General features: G+C 37.0%; 1 protein-coding gene across 2 annotated transcripts in view; it reads left to right on the top strand.

The window, feature by feature from the left end:
* The window catches only part of SLC26A9 (solute carrier family 26 member 9), a 55,566-nt gene extending 42,284 nt beyond the window's left edge, over positions 1-13,282 (top strand). For both annotated transcript variants that reach the window (XM_070748903.1, XM_070748902.1), the window contains exons 15-21: positions 2,010-2,102; positions 2,912-3,031; positions 3,205-3,519; positions 5,275-5,329; positions 7,441-7,586; positions 10,323-10,400; positions 11,239-13,282. In XM_070748903.1, coding sequence (XP_070605004.1) covers positions 2,010-2,102; positions 2,912-3,031; positions 3,205-3,519; positions 5,275-5,329; positions 7,441-7,586; positions 10,323-10,400; positions 11,239-11,286 — 855 coding nt within the window. In that variant the 3' untranslated portion in view covers positions 11,287-13,282. The remainder of the gene's footprint in view (positions 1-2,009; positions 2,103-2,911; positions 3,032-3,204; positions 3,520-5,274; positions 5,330-7,440; positions 7,587-10,322; positions 10,401-11,238) is intronic.
* The last annotated feature ends 2,637 nt before the right edge of the window (positions 13,283-15,919 follow it).

Raw genomic sequence — 15,919 nt, 5'->3', positions numbered from 1 at the left:
ATGGTTCCAGGTGCCACAGGTGGCACATGGAACCATATCTGCTGGCCCATGAACCATTGCCCTAGCTCAGCTCCAATGTGCATATGTGTGCTGGCTATCTGATTTGATGCCATAGGTTCGCCATCACTGGTTTAGAAACGGAGAGGCAAAGTGCTCAAACAACAACAACAACAACAACAACAACAACAATAATAATAATAATAATAATAATAATAATAATAATAATAATAATTTAGATTTGTATGCCGCCCATCTCCAAAGACTCGGAGCGGCTCACAACATAACGACAATACAGTACAGTACAAATCTAATATTTTTTTTAAAAAAAATCAAAAACTAATTTAAAATACATCATCATAAAAACATCTACTACACAGTCATACACACTCAATCCAACTAGTCATAATATAGGAGTCAGAAAAAGGGGGGAGCATTAGTTCCCCCACGCCTGGCGGTAGAGGTGAGTCTTCAGCATTTTGCGGAAGGCGAGGTGGATAGAGGCAGTTCGAATCTCTGGGAGGAGTTGATCCCAGAGGGCCAGGGCCGCCACAGAGAAGGCTCTTCCCTTGGGTCTCGCCAGACGACATTGTTTAGTCAACAGGATCCGGAGAAGGCCAACTGTGTGGGACCCAATCGGCCACTGGGATTTGCGTGGTAGAAGGCAGTCTCGGAGGTATTCTGGTCTAATGCCATGTAGGACTTTATAGGCCATTACCAACACTTTGAATTGTGACTGGAAACTGATCAGCAGCCAGTGCGGGCCACGGAGTGTTGATGAGACATAGGTGTATCTAGGAAAGCCCATGATTGCTCTCGTGGCTCGTCTGCTTCATGATTCATATTGTCTGAAATAGTGTAGGGTTTCCTGCCTAAGCAGGGGGTTGGACTAGACGGTCTCTAAGGTCCCTTCCAATTCTGTTATTTTAATGACCGAACCACCACATAATTCTGACACTTATGATTTGGAGGCAAATAGTTTAAATACAATGAGATAATTTAATACCAAATATCCACTTCAACTTCTTTTTCTTTCATCCAAAGCACTGTTGACCAGCACTGTTGACCCAAAAATTTGGTGCCATGATGGGAAAATGGGAGGTTTTGGAAATAGTTTTAAAAGTTATAATGAAAATAATTTTCATCTGGGCTGCCTTAATTTTTAATTCGCCTATTCTTAATTCATCCATTCACTCAAAAATTGCTTAAAACAATAAATGTACTATAGAAATATTATGGCATCAGTGGACAGCTTTCAGGAGCTGCCATAAGAATGGAGCTTAAGTTGTGGCTACTTCTTTTGTCATCCACATCATAAATGAGTCATTAATAATCCTTCATTCATAGCACATAATGCCAAAGTGGGTTCTTAGTTTATAGTAGATGTTATGCGAATCAAAAACAGAGAAAATAAGTAATCTTTCAAATAGGGGGTCTTCATTGGAAGCCTGGATATGGGATTGTTTAATGGCATAGGATGAGATTTTTTTTTAATTTATCCCTTTAGCAGAGGGAAGAAAGCAAGCAAAACAAGAAAACCCTTCTTTTCTTTTGTTTGCTTCTTACTTTTATTGCCATAGAGAACTAGAAAGGGGAAGATAATAACCATATTTAAAATTATAGTTAAATTCTGTAATACAATTCATATTATTTTTCATGCCTTAAACAACTTCTTTTTTCATCACATACAAAAATAAAGCACAGCAACTATTCTGGAGAAGTTTTATTCTACAAATTTTACAAAATTCTACAAATATAAGAAGACTTAATCTGAATAAGACTTTGTAGTACTCCTGAAATTGCAGCATTATGATCCACAGAGGTTATATATATGTACTATATACAGCATTAAACGTATAGCCCTTATTTTGCTTCACTAATTAGCCTGTGATTGAAAAGTAATAATATTATTTTAAAAAGACGAAGTATAATTTAATTTCTCCCTTTCCCCCCCTTCCTTGCTGGTCCCAGGAAATATTCTCTTATTGAAATTTGTCACTTCTATTTTGCAGGTTCAAGAAATAGAAGGGATTAAAATTGTCACCTACTGTTCCCCATTATATTTTGCTAATTCAGAAATATTCAGGGAGAAAGTTATCGCAAAGGTAAGAAATTTTGATGCAAATTAAACATATCCAAACTGGAAACAAAGGTCTTGATCATTTCTATATATGCACATACATGTGCACGTGCATATGCACATACATATACACATGTGTGCACGCATACATGTATAAACACACATACACAATCTTCTTTAAACCTCTTTTGGCCTTGTGGAATGAGAGGATTCCATGCAGAGTTATCTTCCAGGGAAGCAAGATTTATATTTCTTCTGATATCTTTTTCATAAGAAGTGAATATATTATTATTACTCTTAAATTATTTCCCTTTTTACTAAAATGTGCTTGTTTATACACTGCTTCAAGTTTTGATTTTAATATGTTGTTAATATTTTATTTTAGGGGAAGGGATACTTTTATTCATAGTCCACCCTAAAATATTTTTATTAAATGATGGCATTAAACTTCTTAAATATAATGTCTGCTTGCTGAAGTTTATTGCAAAGGAAAAGCAGCCCATGGATAGGTATTTATATTGCAAAATTATGTCTTAACTTTCCTCAGTGTTTTCCAGAAAGATATTGGTATGGTTTGTTATCTAGTAATAAATTCAATTTTATTTCATGTGATATTTTTATAGGCTCAATATATGGTATAAAATCCAAACAGAGATGTGTTAATATAAATTCTATTATTGGATGCTAACAAAAAACCCAATTAATTAAAGTAGAGATCATCTGCTTTACTTTTTGTCTTAGCATTAAAAATAGTACTTCTTTATTTCTATGTCTGACACTTAAGTCCAGCTAGGAAGATAATGCATCTAAATACTTTTTGTTCCTCCTAAACAGACTGGTGTGGATCCCATCAAAGTCTACTTAGCCAGAAAAAAGTTTGTGAAAAATCAAGAAAAGGTGACAGTAGCAGTACAGAAAACTAGCAAATTCAAATCTATCTTCAGAAAAGACAAGGTAACCAAGCAATTATCTAGGTTATAAGTGAGGTTTCCTACAGCTAGGCAAAATTGGAATTTTCTTTCATGCTAGAAAGAAAAAAAATATAATTTACACATATATTTATCACACCTTAAATATTCTGAACACCTGGCTCAGATTTGTAAAATGATTACTTTTCTTTGTTACAGACTGTGTCTCTGCAAGAACTGCATAAGGATTTTGAAAGCAGCTCTCCAACAGATACCAATAATAACCAGACAGCTGCCAATGGCAACAGCATCTCCTATATTGTCTTCAACCCAGCTGTAAACTCTTTAAATCCAAATACCTCATGTGAACAGAAAAACACAGCTGATCATAGGAAAAGCAACTGCAGCATTATTCCAGCCTCCGGTATAGATCCTATAAACTTAGCACCCCCCTTTGTGAACTTCCACACCATTATTCTTGACATGAGTGGAGTTTGCTTTGTGGATCTGATGGGTACAAAAGCTTTGGGAAAGGTATGTTGTTCTTTCGTAACCTGTCTTGTTCACTGGGGCTAGTCTTTTCAACTAACCTGTTTAAATAGGGTGTCAGCTGATGTTCAGCACCAGTTTTCCCTGCTTGCTATTGGCTGCTGTAGTAACGTGGAGGTGGAGGGGGCGTGGCATTGAGGTTTGGGAGATGAGCTGGTGTGAAGATGGCCCATGTGAATAAAAAGGGAGGTTTGCTCTCGCAAATTACTGCACTGCTCAATGGAGTTGTTTACATTCAGTCAAGGTAAACCGTCCTGGAACTCCAGATAGATGAAAACACTTGAAAATTTGTCCCACGTGATACTATATGAGATAGAGATTGGATTCAGCCTAGATCCCTGAGGGGTGGGACATTCAATATGTAATGTTTGCATCTTTTGCCTCAGATCTTGCTTTTCTTTCGCTGCTATCATTCCAAACTCAGTAGAAGTACCTCTTCTCTACTACAATAGAGTTGGGAGTTTTCTTTCTTGGGACTTGAACAGAGGCAGGCCTGACACAGGGTTAATCAGGACTAAAAGTTGATACAAGTAGTGTTCTGGTACAAATCAACTGTTCCCAGTCAGATAACTCAGCACAATGAAATATCCCAGATCATTTTATTACAGACATTCTCACAATAACTCACAGTTATGATGCGATTCTTCTGCAGTATAATCTTTCCCATTGTGCAGATAAAAAGAGGTTGAATTGACCCGGGCTCTAGGTGTAGCATCTACATGCTGGCTGGCTTAGTGGGTGAAGACAAAGACCCTCTGGAATGTTCTCTCCAATTACCCCTCATCCTGAGTCAGAGCCAATAAGAATACACAAATGTGGTCACATGTAAAACTACATTACCCAGAGTGCAATTTCACTACATTTCCCCTAATGAAATATCTTAAAGAGACATGCCTAAATACAGTCCAACTATATCTGTCTCTGGGGACAGCACTAGTAGCATTGTACTTCTGGCTGCAAATTGGAAAGATAGACAACTCAGTTTAGTCAGAATGACTATACCAATGGTTCCCAACCTTCTTTTGGCCCTACCCCACCTAAGCATCTCGAAAATCCGGATCCCTGCCCCCATGACATATAATTCTTACTACTCAAAAAGTGAACTGCCACTCATGCAGAAGAAGCCTAAAAGGCCATTAACTTGATTTAAATAAGGTTCCAATTTCTCCCATTAAAAATCAAATTGCCCCCATGTGGGTGTGTCCCTCACATTGGGAACCACTGGACTATACTCTCTCATGAGAACACATGTGAGAAGCCAGGAACTTTTTTGTGAAATCAAAGTAACAACTAACACTCTGTTGATCAAACAAACAAAAAACAAATTCTGCCTGTTCAGTAGATAAAATATGAATTTTACATTGTTATTTTAACTTTATGACTAAGTACTATACAGTATAGCAAACCACAGAATAAGGAGATGCAGATGGTGGTTTCAATTCTATATATACCAAGTACAATGTTATTTTTATTTTCAAAGATATACCTTATAAATAAAAGTAAGTCCTGTGATTCCCATTCCCATTCTAATTATTTGGTTTTAGACTATAAATTGCATCATCAGTAACCAGGCACTTTGTAAAATTCAGTACTGTGATGTCTTTGGCTTTTTTTGAAAAAAAAAAGAGCTTAATATACTATGTCTACTATTAGCACATTAAATGAAGGCTTGTAAATGTTAAAGCCACAACTATGCGAAATCAATCCATTATCACTTTCTCATTTTGTCTTCTTGTATAGTTATGTACCAACTATCAAAGGATTGGAATTAAGGTCTTTCTTGCAAATATACCTGGTAAGAATTTTATTCTTTATTACTTGTTTATTTAGCGTGTGATACTGTTTGAGCTGAAAAATGTCCAGGGTGAATCCAGAGTTTAATGTAAAAAGACAGCTAAAACTATTGAAAGAGGTAGGGAATAAGGGAAATATGAATACAGTACTTAATATTTTAAGAACTTTAATGACATACCTAATAGAACAAACTGCTTTGTAATTGTAACCCATATACCTAAACTTACCGTAACTTCAATTCAACAAGAAGCAGAACCATTTTTGGTGGCAAATGGCAAAAGTTGAATTTTCATTTACTATATCATGTTACAGCAACAGTGGGTTTATTTATTTATTTATTCATTTGTCCAATACACAATACATATGGAAGAGAATAGACATGAAGTAATATATATAAAGATAATATGTAAAAATAGAGGAGAAGATATATGAAAGGAAGAAAATATATATGATATATGAGATAAAGGAAAGACAATTGGACAGGGGATGGAAGGCACACTGGTGCACTTATGCACGCCCCTTACTGACCTCTAAGGAACCTGGAGAGGTCAATCATGGATAGTCTAAGGGAAAAATGTTGGGGGTTAGGGGTTGACACTACTGAGTCAGGTAATGAGTTCCATGCTTCGACAACTCGATTGTTAAAGTCATATTTTTTACAGTCAAGTTTGGAACGGTTAATATTAAGTTTGAATCTGTTGCGTGCTCTTGTGTTATTGCAATTGAAGCTGAAGTAGTCATTGACCGGTAGGACGTTGCAGCATATGATCTTGTGGGCAATACTTAAATCGTGTTTTAGGCGCCGTAGTTCTAAGCTTTCTAGACCCAGGATTGTTAGTCTATTTTCGTAGGGTATTCTGTTTCGAGTGGAGGAGTGAAGGGCTCTTCTGGTGAAGTATCTTTGGATGTTTTCGAGGGTGTTGATGTCCGAGATGTGGTATGGGTTCCAGACAGATGAACTGTATTCAAGGATGGGTCTGGCGAAAGTTTTGTAGGCTCTTGTGAGTAGTGTGAGATTGCCGGAGCAGAAGCTACGTAGGATCAGGTTAACAACTCTAGAAGCCTTTTTGGCAATATTATTGCAGTGGGCTCCTGATTCGGACCAGTTCTTGGAATTGGTAGTGCTGGCAGTGGGAGGCTAGGCCCACTCACCCAGGATGCTTCTGCGAATGCGCAGAAACATCGTGAGTGCACATGCAAACCAGTGGCAAAATTGCAAACTAGTGGCAAAATTATTTACAACACATCGTTGTGTCACAGATAGGTTTACATATGCAATGTATGCAATGTATAGCCTGGGGATTGGAAAATCACAGTTCAAGCAATAGTTTCATTTTGCCATCTTCAGGTTTTTTTAGAATTTAAAAACAAATGCAAAACTATAAAATTACATTGACTCAAAGGCTACTTTTACAAGATAAAAATATTTAAAGTGTTTTTATCTTGAAAAAGAAGCCTTTGAATTAATGTAATTTTATACTTTCATATTTGTTTACTTGCCCTAGATCACTAAAGGTCTAAATAGACCTTTGATCTAGGGCAAGGGAAAAAATTACAGTAATACTTGCTCCTGAACAGAGCAGAAATGAAATCAAACTTCTTGAGATAGCCTTCTAGTAATATGCATGCACAAACGTATGAGTTGTTTGGGTTATTTCAAAATGCAAGATAGCTCCAGAGTTTAAACTCTGAATGGTCAGGACTCATAAGGTACAGCACAAGGCTTCCAAAAGTAACATATATGGAGATGAACAATTTAAATTTTTCCAAAATGCTCAACTGGGTGACTCTCTGGCTGGCTCTTCCTTTCATAGAAGGAAGGTTATCTAGCCAGTCCTAGGTGGTACAGGTTTTTCCTGTTCCCTGAAAAATGGTTTGCTATGTAAAATCAACTCTGGTTGAGTATTTTGCTCAATAAGCTCATTATCCAAGTAGGTGCGATGCAGTTCTTTCAGTCTTCCTGTTCAATTTATTTGAGCTTCAGATGGACGCAACAATAGAGTTTACTTAATTTACTTAAAAGGTTTTGGAAATCATTCTCCAATAGCAGTTACGGTGGGGAAAAAAGAAATGATCTGCAATCAGTAATTTTAAGTTTGTCTTTTTCATTAGCTCAAGTGTATGATGATATTCGTATTGGTGGAGTCTTTGAAGAAGGAGGTCTTGAGCCTTGTCATCTCTTTGTGACCATCCATGATGCTGTTTTGTTTGCAACAATGAACAGCAGCATGGCTACTTGCCATTCTGTCATAGAACAGGTATAAATAATTAACTTATTTAGTTATATTTACTATTTTAATAATAATAATAATAATAATAATAATAATAATAATAATAATTATTATTATTATTATTATTATTATTTATTAGATTTGTATGCCGCCCCTCTCCGAAGACTCGGGGCGGCTCACAACAATAACAAAAACAATATAATAGTAATACAAATCTAATATTTAAAAAAGTATATATAAAACCCCAACAATTAAAACCATACAACACATGCATAATAAACATAAAATATAAAAGCCTGAGGGAGGTGTCTCAGTTCCCCCATGCCTGGTGATAAAGGTGGGTCTTGAGTAATTTGCGAAAGACAAGGAGGGTGGGGACCGTTCTAATCTCTGGGGGGAGTTAATTCCAGAGGGCCGGGGCAGCCACAGAGAAGGCCAATTGTTTTGGCCGATGGGACCCGGAGAAGGCCAATTCTGTGGGACCTAATCGGCCGCTGGGATTCATGTGGTAGAAGGCGGTTCCGGAGGTATTCTGGTCCACTGCCATGTAGGGCTTTAAAGGTCATTACCAACACTTTGAATTGTGACCGGAAACTGATCGGCAGCCAGTGCAGGCCACGGAGTGTTGTAGAGACGTGGGCGAATCTGGGAAGCCCCATGATAGCTCTCGCGGCCGCATTCTGCACGATCTGAAGTTTCCGAACACTTTTCAAAGGTAGCCCCATGTAGAGAGCATTGCAGTAATCGAACCTCGAGGTGATGAGGGCATGAGCGACTGTGAGCAATGGCTCCCTGTCCAAGTAGGGCCGCAACTGGTGCACCAGGCGAACCTGGGCAAACGCCCTATTTTATACTCTGATATTAATTTAAAAATATATTTATGGATACCAGTAATGAGTTCCTACCGGTATGCCTAATTGTGTGCAGCTCCGCAGCTCTGGTGCACAAGCACGTATTCGAGTGAAATATTGCTTCCTGTGCAGGTAGCAAAATCTCTCACGGGGATGCAGGTGCATGCATGTTTTGGTGAGGTCTTTTGCCAAAACACGCAAGCACATGGGTCCCTGTGCAACAAAGGAGGAAGCAAACCGGTGGTGACCCCACCTCTGCACTGGAGGCTAAAACATGCAAAGAAAGATTGTAGGAATTGAATATATTCAGTTTAATGAAAAAAGGACTAGGAGTGATAAGATAGCAGGGTTCCAATATCTAAGGGGTTGCCAGAAAGAAGAAGGGGGTCAATCTATTTTCCAAAGCACCTGACGGCAGGACAAGCAGCAATGAATGGAAACTAATCAAAAAGAGAAGCCACCTAGAAATAAGGAGAAATTTCATGACAGTGAGAACAATTAATCAATGGAATAACTTGTCTCCAAGTGTGTGCTCCAAAATTGTAGGTTTTTAAGAAGACATTGGACAACTATTTGTCTGAAATAGTATAAGGTCTCCTGCTTGAGTAGGGAGTTGGAATAGCGGTTGCAACAAACTTACTCTGTTATTCTGTTAAATGTATTTATGTTTACTGAATATCAAATATATTTACTTGTATATAGATATACAAATTTCAATGAATTTTGTTATCAGTTGTATTATGTTTTATAGATAGCTGAATTTAGGTTTTTCATATTTGGACAGAATTATAGGACCAGAATAATCTTTTATGAAACCCAGTCTACATAATATATATGAAAGAAATTCTAAATTGTATATACAAATATTTGCAGTTAAACACAGTTGTATACATTCACTTTTTAAAACCTAGAATGATTTATATTCTGTTTCTTCTTTAATAAATTATTAGAGAATTGGAGAAATAATCAAATTATCCCAAACTTTAAAAAACATAGAACTTGTATTCTAGGATTTGTCATTCATGGAATGTCTAATACTGGGATATCAAACTCAAGACCCACAGGGCCACCCTTAAAACAACATAGGGCTGGCCCGCAGTGCCCCACCAACAAAAGCAGAGCTCGGAGGATTGCGGACAGCCCTCCAGAGCTCCGTTTTCGCTGGCAGAGGGTTGCAGGGGTCCAGCGCAGCCGAAAACGGAGTTCGGGACCCCATTTTTGCTGGCAGAGCTCTCGGGCCACCACAGTACCCCCCCCAACATGAGCGATGTTGAGTCGGCCATGCCCTCCCCAGCCACACCTAATCCAGCCCCCTGACATCAAACACAACCCTGATGTGGCCCTCAATGAGTTTGACGCTCCTGGTCTAATTATTTGGTTTGAGGACATTAATAGAAGATATTTACCAACTATGAATTTCATTTATATCTTTCCAGCTTTATTACTTAAATATTTAAAACACCTCTTGTCAATTGTTTGTTATACAATCCAGAAAATTTTGCTGGTATTTGAAGCACGAAGATAATGACAAAAGCTATTAAAATATCATATCACCCAGAAACATTATTTGTATACCATCCTATTGTTAAGATGTGAAATGCTGCCTCACACCAAGTATATTTATTGCAACTCAGAGCTATGATACATGTATCATAATTATAGTTTGTAGTTTTAATTTGCTAAATGTACATATTACAGGGCTGAAATATTATCAGTGGCTCCTGGAAAAATCCATAAAATATGCTGTAACTCGGGTTAATAGGAGTATTGATTCATGAACTTATTGAAATATATGTCATATGAAATAAATCCTCTAGAATCCTATGCTGATATTTGACTAAAAATAGATTCTGAAGCTTTATTATTATATGTTAGTCTTGTAAACAATAACAAGCCATTTCTACCTATTCAGAGGTCAAATCAGATTGAAGTCTCTGTCTCGGATGAATCTCTGGAAGATAGCAGTGCTGAATTCCAAAATTTGGAAGAGGTAAGTTAAAAGAACAAAACCATACTAAATGAAGAGTCTGATTCATTTCTTTGCCAGATGCACTGTCTATTATTTCTCACGCTCTGGTCATCTCATGTTTGAACTGTTGCAATTTATTTTACCTTGCCTGCTACTGTACACATTCAGAAACTTCAGTTAATACAGTTATCTTGTTGCAGGAATTGCATTATTTGTAGGTACCAATTTGCTTCCAATTGCAGTTCAAAATTGGTGATTACCTCTCTGGTTTACATGACTTGAGAAAGGGAGGATTCATATCTGCCCATTCCAGTGGTTCTCACTGTAAGGGAAATAGATGGAATAGGACTCAACCCTTGCTATCTCTTCCTTCATCTGGAACAGGTTGCCTCCATAACTCAAGATGGCCCTGTTAATATTTAGGACAGCAATTAAAACACTGGTCTTCCTACAAGTCTTCCAGTAATCAATATTATCATGCTGTGGTTGAATTCAATGGTGGTTATATTGAAATGTTAACTATTGTATTTCTTTGTTCGGGATTATATTGCTTTATAATGAATTGCTTCTGTATTGTACTATAGTGTAAACTGCCTAAAATTTGTATATTGAGGCAGCACACAGTCATAAGTAAACATATAATAAAATCTAAGCATAAGTAATGGTTAAATTCAAAGAGATTTAACATTCATTTCTCTAAAATAGAAAGGGAAAATTAGTCATGATTAAACTAAATTCCATAACTTAATTATAACTGGTGTTTATCTGATGTAACCTATAGTCCAAACACACATCTAACGTAATTTTGTCAGTAATGTTGGCATCAGCTTATAATGCAAATCTCCATTTTTTTTCCTAGGAAATGTTTGGAAGCATTTTTCATTCAGAAACACAAACAGCGCTGTGAGCAACTCAGGAACATTCCTGTGATGGCAAATTATTTGTCATTGATGTTTCCTTACGAAGGTTTCTGTGTCTGAATGGCAAGGAAAATGGCCTTTCTAGCAAGGGACCATGGGTGCTTCAATAGCACTGAGGACAGAATGTCTCCCGGACCTGGTATTCTCTTCTATAATTCCTCTTGGATTATGAACCTCAGAGCACCTGACTCTTGAAACAGTTGGCATGGAAGGAAGAAACTCAGGGAATATATTTCATCCATCTAGAAGAAGCAGAACTATAGCTTGAATATCTTCTGGTTCATGGTTTCCTCTTCTTACACCATTTATTTATGGAGCCATAACTATGCATTTAGCAGACATGCATACCTACTAATTATCCAGCATTGTTCTTATGAGGGAAAACAAAGGAAAATATGGAAAATGTTTGATTGCCAGATAAAATACTCACAAATTGCAGCAGTTTCAGTTCTTAAGGAGGGCCAATTGTTTTATTGCATGGACTCCACACCAAAGTTAAACACAACTATGGTGATGCCTAGTTTTCCCCTAGTTTTGTTCATTGTAGGCTACTGCTATATTTCTTATTTTTGTGACCTAAATGCACCAACTCATTTCTTATATCAAGGGCTGTGTTTATTGTAATACTGGACTCCATCCAACATGTATTACTGTATTGCCTAGAAGCAATACTACCCTTTTCATTATAAACCACACCTATCTCTGATCCTTTTTCTCTCTTTGAAGAATGTGTTTATGTTTAGAGGATGAAAATATTTTTCATAGGATCTATGTACATACATCATTTTTACAGTTCTTTGATTTTTTTTTTCAAAATTAAGCTTACTTGACAGGTTTAATTAAACAAAACCAAAGAAAATACTTTAATTTATTCTAATATAGGTAGTCCTCGACTTACGCCCATAACTGAGCCCAAAATTTTTGTTGTTAAGTGAGACATTTGTTAAATGAGTTTTACGCCATTTTATGACTTTTGTTGCCACAGGAAAGTGAATCACTGCAGTTGTTAAATTAGCAACACAGTTGTTAATTGAATCTGGCTTGATCACATGATCACATGATCCTAATACACTGCAACAGTCATAAATATTAGTCAATTGCCAAGGTCTTAAATTTGATCATATGACCATAGGGATGCTGCAATGCTCATAAATGTGAAAAATATCATAGGTCGCTTTTTCAGTGACATTGCAACTTTGAACAGTCACTAAATGAATTGTTGTAAGTCGAGGATTACCTATAACATTTTACTATTCTTGTGTTTAGAAAGTTCAAGGTTATTATTCTTGGTATTTGTAGCCTTTTGTTCTTAATAGCTAAACAAAACAAATTCACCCTAGCTTCATTTTGAAAAATAAAATTTCTATAAGAAACAATTATTTTTTAGCCTGATTACCAGTCCTGTGTATTGTGTTCGGAAAAAGATACAGAAGTGTAAAGCTGCCTAACATATTGGAAGGAGGCATTTTCCACAGCGCAAAACATTTGCAGAATACTTTGTACGTAAGGCATTCGGGAAAGGTTCCCACAATGACACAATCAGAGCCCAGCCTTTTAATATCAATTGCATAAATGCATATTTAAAAGAGGCAGAGATTCAATTGCATAGTCACTGCTACCATCTTGATACTTTTGACTCCCCACTTTGCTTTGCACAGATTTAGTAAACTGTATTGCCTAAGTATAACATTAAAATAATTTAGATTAAAACCTTCTTAGTGCTCAGGTTTTGCTTTGCATACAGTTTGGATTTAAGGATTCTTAAATGAGCCATAGGATTCCATTCAAGAACAGCAGTTTATCATCTGATTCCTGTCAAGCCGTTTAAAACTAGTCAAACATTCTCAATATCTTTTTTTTTAATTATGCCACAATGAAGAGAATCTACCTCCTAGGGCAGATTTGCCTAACTAGTTAATCTAAGCAAAGATAGTTTTTAAAATTGTATTTTGTAAATGCAAAATAATTTTATATAAAAATGTGAATGATGCAAATGACTATTGATGTTGGATAGTTTTTTGTTGTGATTCTTTCTTTCACTAGTATAATTCTGTAAAGTACCGTATATGATATACAAAGCATACGATACGCATCATATGAGCAGCCCAAACCAAAGGATGTTTCTTAAAAAGTCTCTTAATATACCTAAGTTTAGTTCTACCATATGAAAAGTTTATCTTCAAAATGCTAATGGAGAAAAACACTCAGTGGTTCTGAAATCAATTAAAATAGAAACTGAAATCAAAGCAAATAAAGACTGACTTCTTCAAAATGTTACATGCACTGAATTGTGAAGTTAACTAGATTTTTTCTAATACAACTGAAAGTATGATTTTTAAATTTCTGGTCTCAAAGTTCATGTCGAGTGTGTATAAATAGTAAACTCTCATTAAGCCCAAACTGGATTTCTGGTGATTTAATGGAAGAGTTCCTGCATCTTTATTTGGCAAGTAGGGCAACTGATTTCCCAGTTTGACTGCAGCACCGGCCTTATGCTTGTGGTATCCTGATTAGTTGCTAGAACTTAAGTCCAGACAAGGTTGATCAGCACTTATTCTCTGCTGCAATCGACAGAGCAACATGAAAGAATAACTGATTTAGATTTAGATGTATTGGATTTATATGCCGCCCCTCTCCGCAAACTCGGGGCGGCTCACAACAATAATAAAAACAGTACATAGTAGCAAATCCAATTCCCACCAATCTAATTACAATTTTAAATTTAAAAAAATCATAAAACAATCCCAATATATATAAAAAGCAGGCACACAGTCAATCAATCAAACGGCAAAACAACATGGGCAAGGGGGAGATGTTTTAGTTCCCCCATGCTTGACGACAGAGGTGGGTTTTAAGGAGTTTACGAAAGGCAGGGAGGGTGGGGGCAATCCTAATCTCAGGGGGGAGCTGGTTCCAGAGGGTCGGAGCCCCCACAGAGAAGGCTCTTCCCCTGGGTCCCGCCAGACGACATTGTTTAGTTGACGGGACCCGAAGAAGGCCAACTCTGTGGGACCTAACCGGTCGCTGGGATTCGTGCGGCAGGAGGCGGTCCCGAAGATATTCTGGTCCGGTGCCATGAAGGCAGGGTGTTTGCAATTAAATTAAAGACAGCAAGATGCTGCCTTTAGCCCAATTCTTTGGCAAAAAGAGGGGGCATTCACAAACAATTAGAAACATTTAAAGGTAGTCTTTGAATTAAGACCACAATTGAGCCCAAAGTTTCCATTGTTAAGTGAGACATTTGTTAAGTGAGTTTGACTCCACAATACGACCTTCCTTGACTCAGTTGTTAAGTGAATCACTTCAAATGTTAAGGCAGTAACACGGTTGTTAGGTGAATCTGGCTTCCCCATTGACTTTGCTTGTCAAAAAATCATGAAAGGGGAATCACATGACCTCAGGACACATGACTCAGTTGCCAAGCAGCTGTCAAAGGCCATGACTAGAAAAAACGGCCATAAGTCACTGTTTTCGGGTCCATTTTTGAACAGTCATTAAACAGACTGTTGTAAGTCGATGGCTATCTTTATTAGCCCCTTAATCATGTATGGGCCATCACGATCATCATCATAACAGAGTTAAAAGGGAGGTAAAAATAATAATAACAACAGAGTTAGAAGAGACCTTGGAGGTCCAACCACCTGCTTAGGCAGGAAACCCTACACTACTTCAGATGGTTATCCAACATCTACTTAAAAACTTCCAGTATTGGAGAATTCACAACTTCTGGAGGCAAGCTGTTCCAGGATTGACAATTGGTTGTCAGGAAGGACTTATTTTAAGTTACTTGCAAGAACTGGGCATGGCTAGTTTAATGAAAAGAAGGACCAGGACGAGACACATATCAGTCTTCCAATATCTCAGGGGTTGCCATAAAGAAGGAGTCAACCTGCGCTCCAAAGCACCTGAGAGTAGAAGAAGCCATGAGTGGAAACTAAATAAGGAAATAAGTAACTTAAACTAAGGAGAAATTTCCATCTGTCTGAAGTAAGGGGCGAGCATAATTGCACTAGTGTGCCTTCCGTCCCCTGTCCAATTGTCTCTCCTATATTTTATATATCTTTTCTCCCATTCATATATCCTTTCCTCTACTCTTCATTGATGTATTCTATTCTCATATCTCTTCTTCTATCCCTTCCCTGATATTTACTACTACACGTTTTTATTCTCTTTAACTTTCTGTATTGTGTATTGGACAAAATAAATAAATAAAATAAATAAAAATAAAATAAGTAGTGTAGGGTTTCCTGCCTAAGCAGGGGGTTGGACTAGAAGACCTCCAAAGTCCCTTCCAACTCTGTTGTTTTTGTTGTTGTTGTTATTATTATTATTACTATCATCATCATTTATTTATTTTATTGATTGATTTTGTCCAATACACAACAATACCCAATGAAGGTTATAGAGGTTATACTCGAGTAAAATATATTAGAGAAAGAATAGAAGTGAAAATTTAGGAATAGAATATATCAATTAGAGAATAGAAGGATATTATGAAAGTAGTATAAGAAGATTAGAATAGAAGAATAGTAGATATGATATAGGAGAAATAGGAGAGACAATAGGACAGGGGACGGGAGGCACGCTAGTGTACTTATGCACGCCCCTTCACACACCCTA

The sequence above is a fragment of the Erythrolamprus reginae genome, chromosome 3, assembly GCF_031021105.1.
Source record: "Erythrolamprus reginae isolate rEryReg1 chromosome 3, rEryReg1.hap1, whole genome shotgun sequence".
NCBI lineage: Eukaryota > Metazoa > Chordata > Lepidosauria > Squamata > Dipsadidae > Erythrolamprus > Erythrolamprus reginae.
Note: the sequence above shows the minus strand (reverse complement) of the source record. Positions and strands in the feature narration are given on the sequence as shown.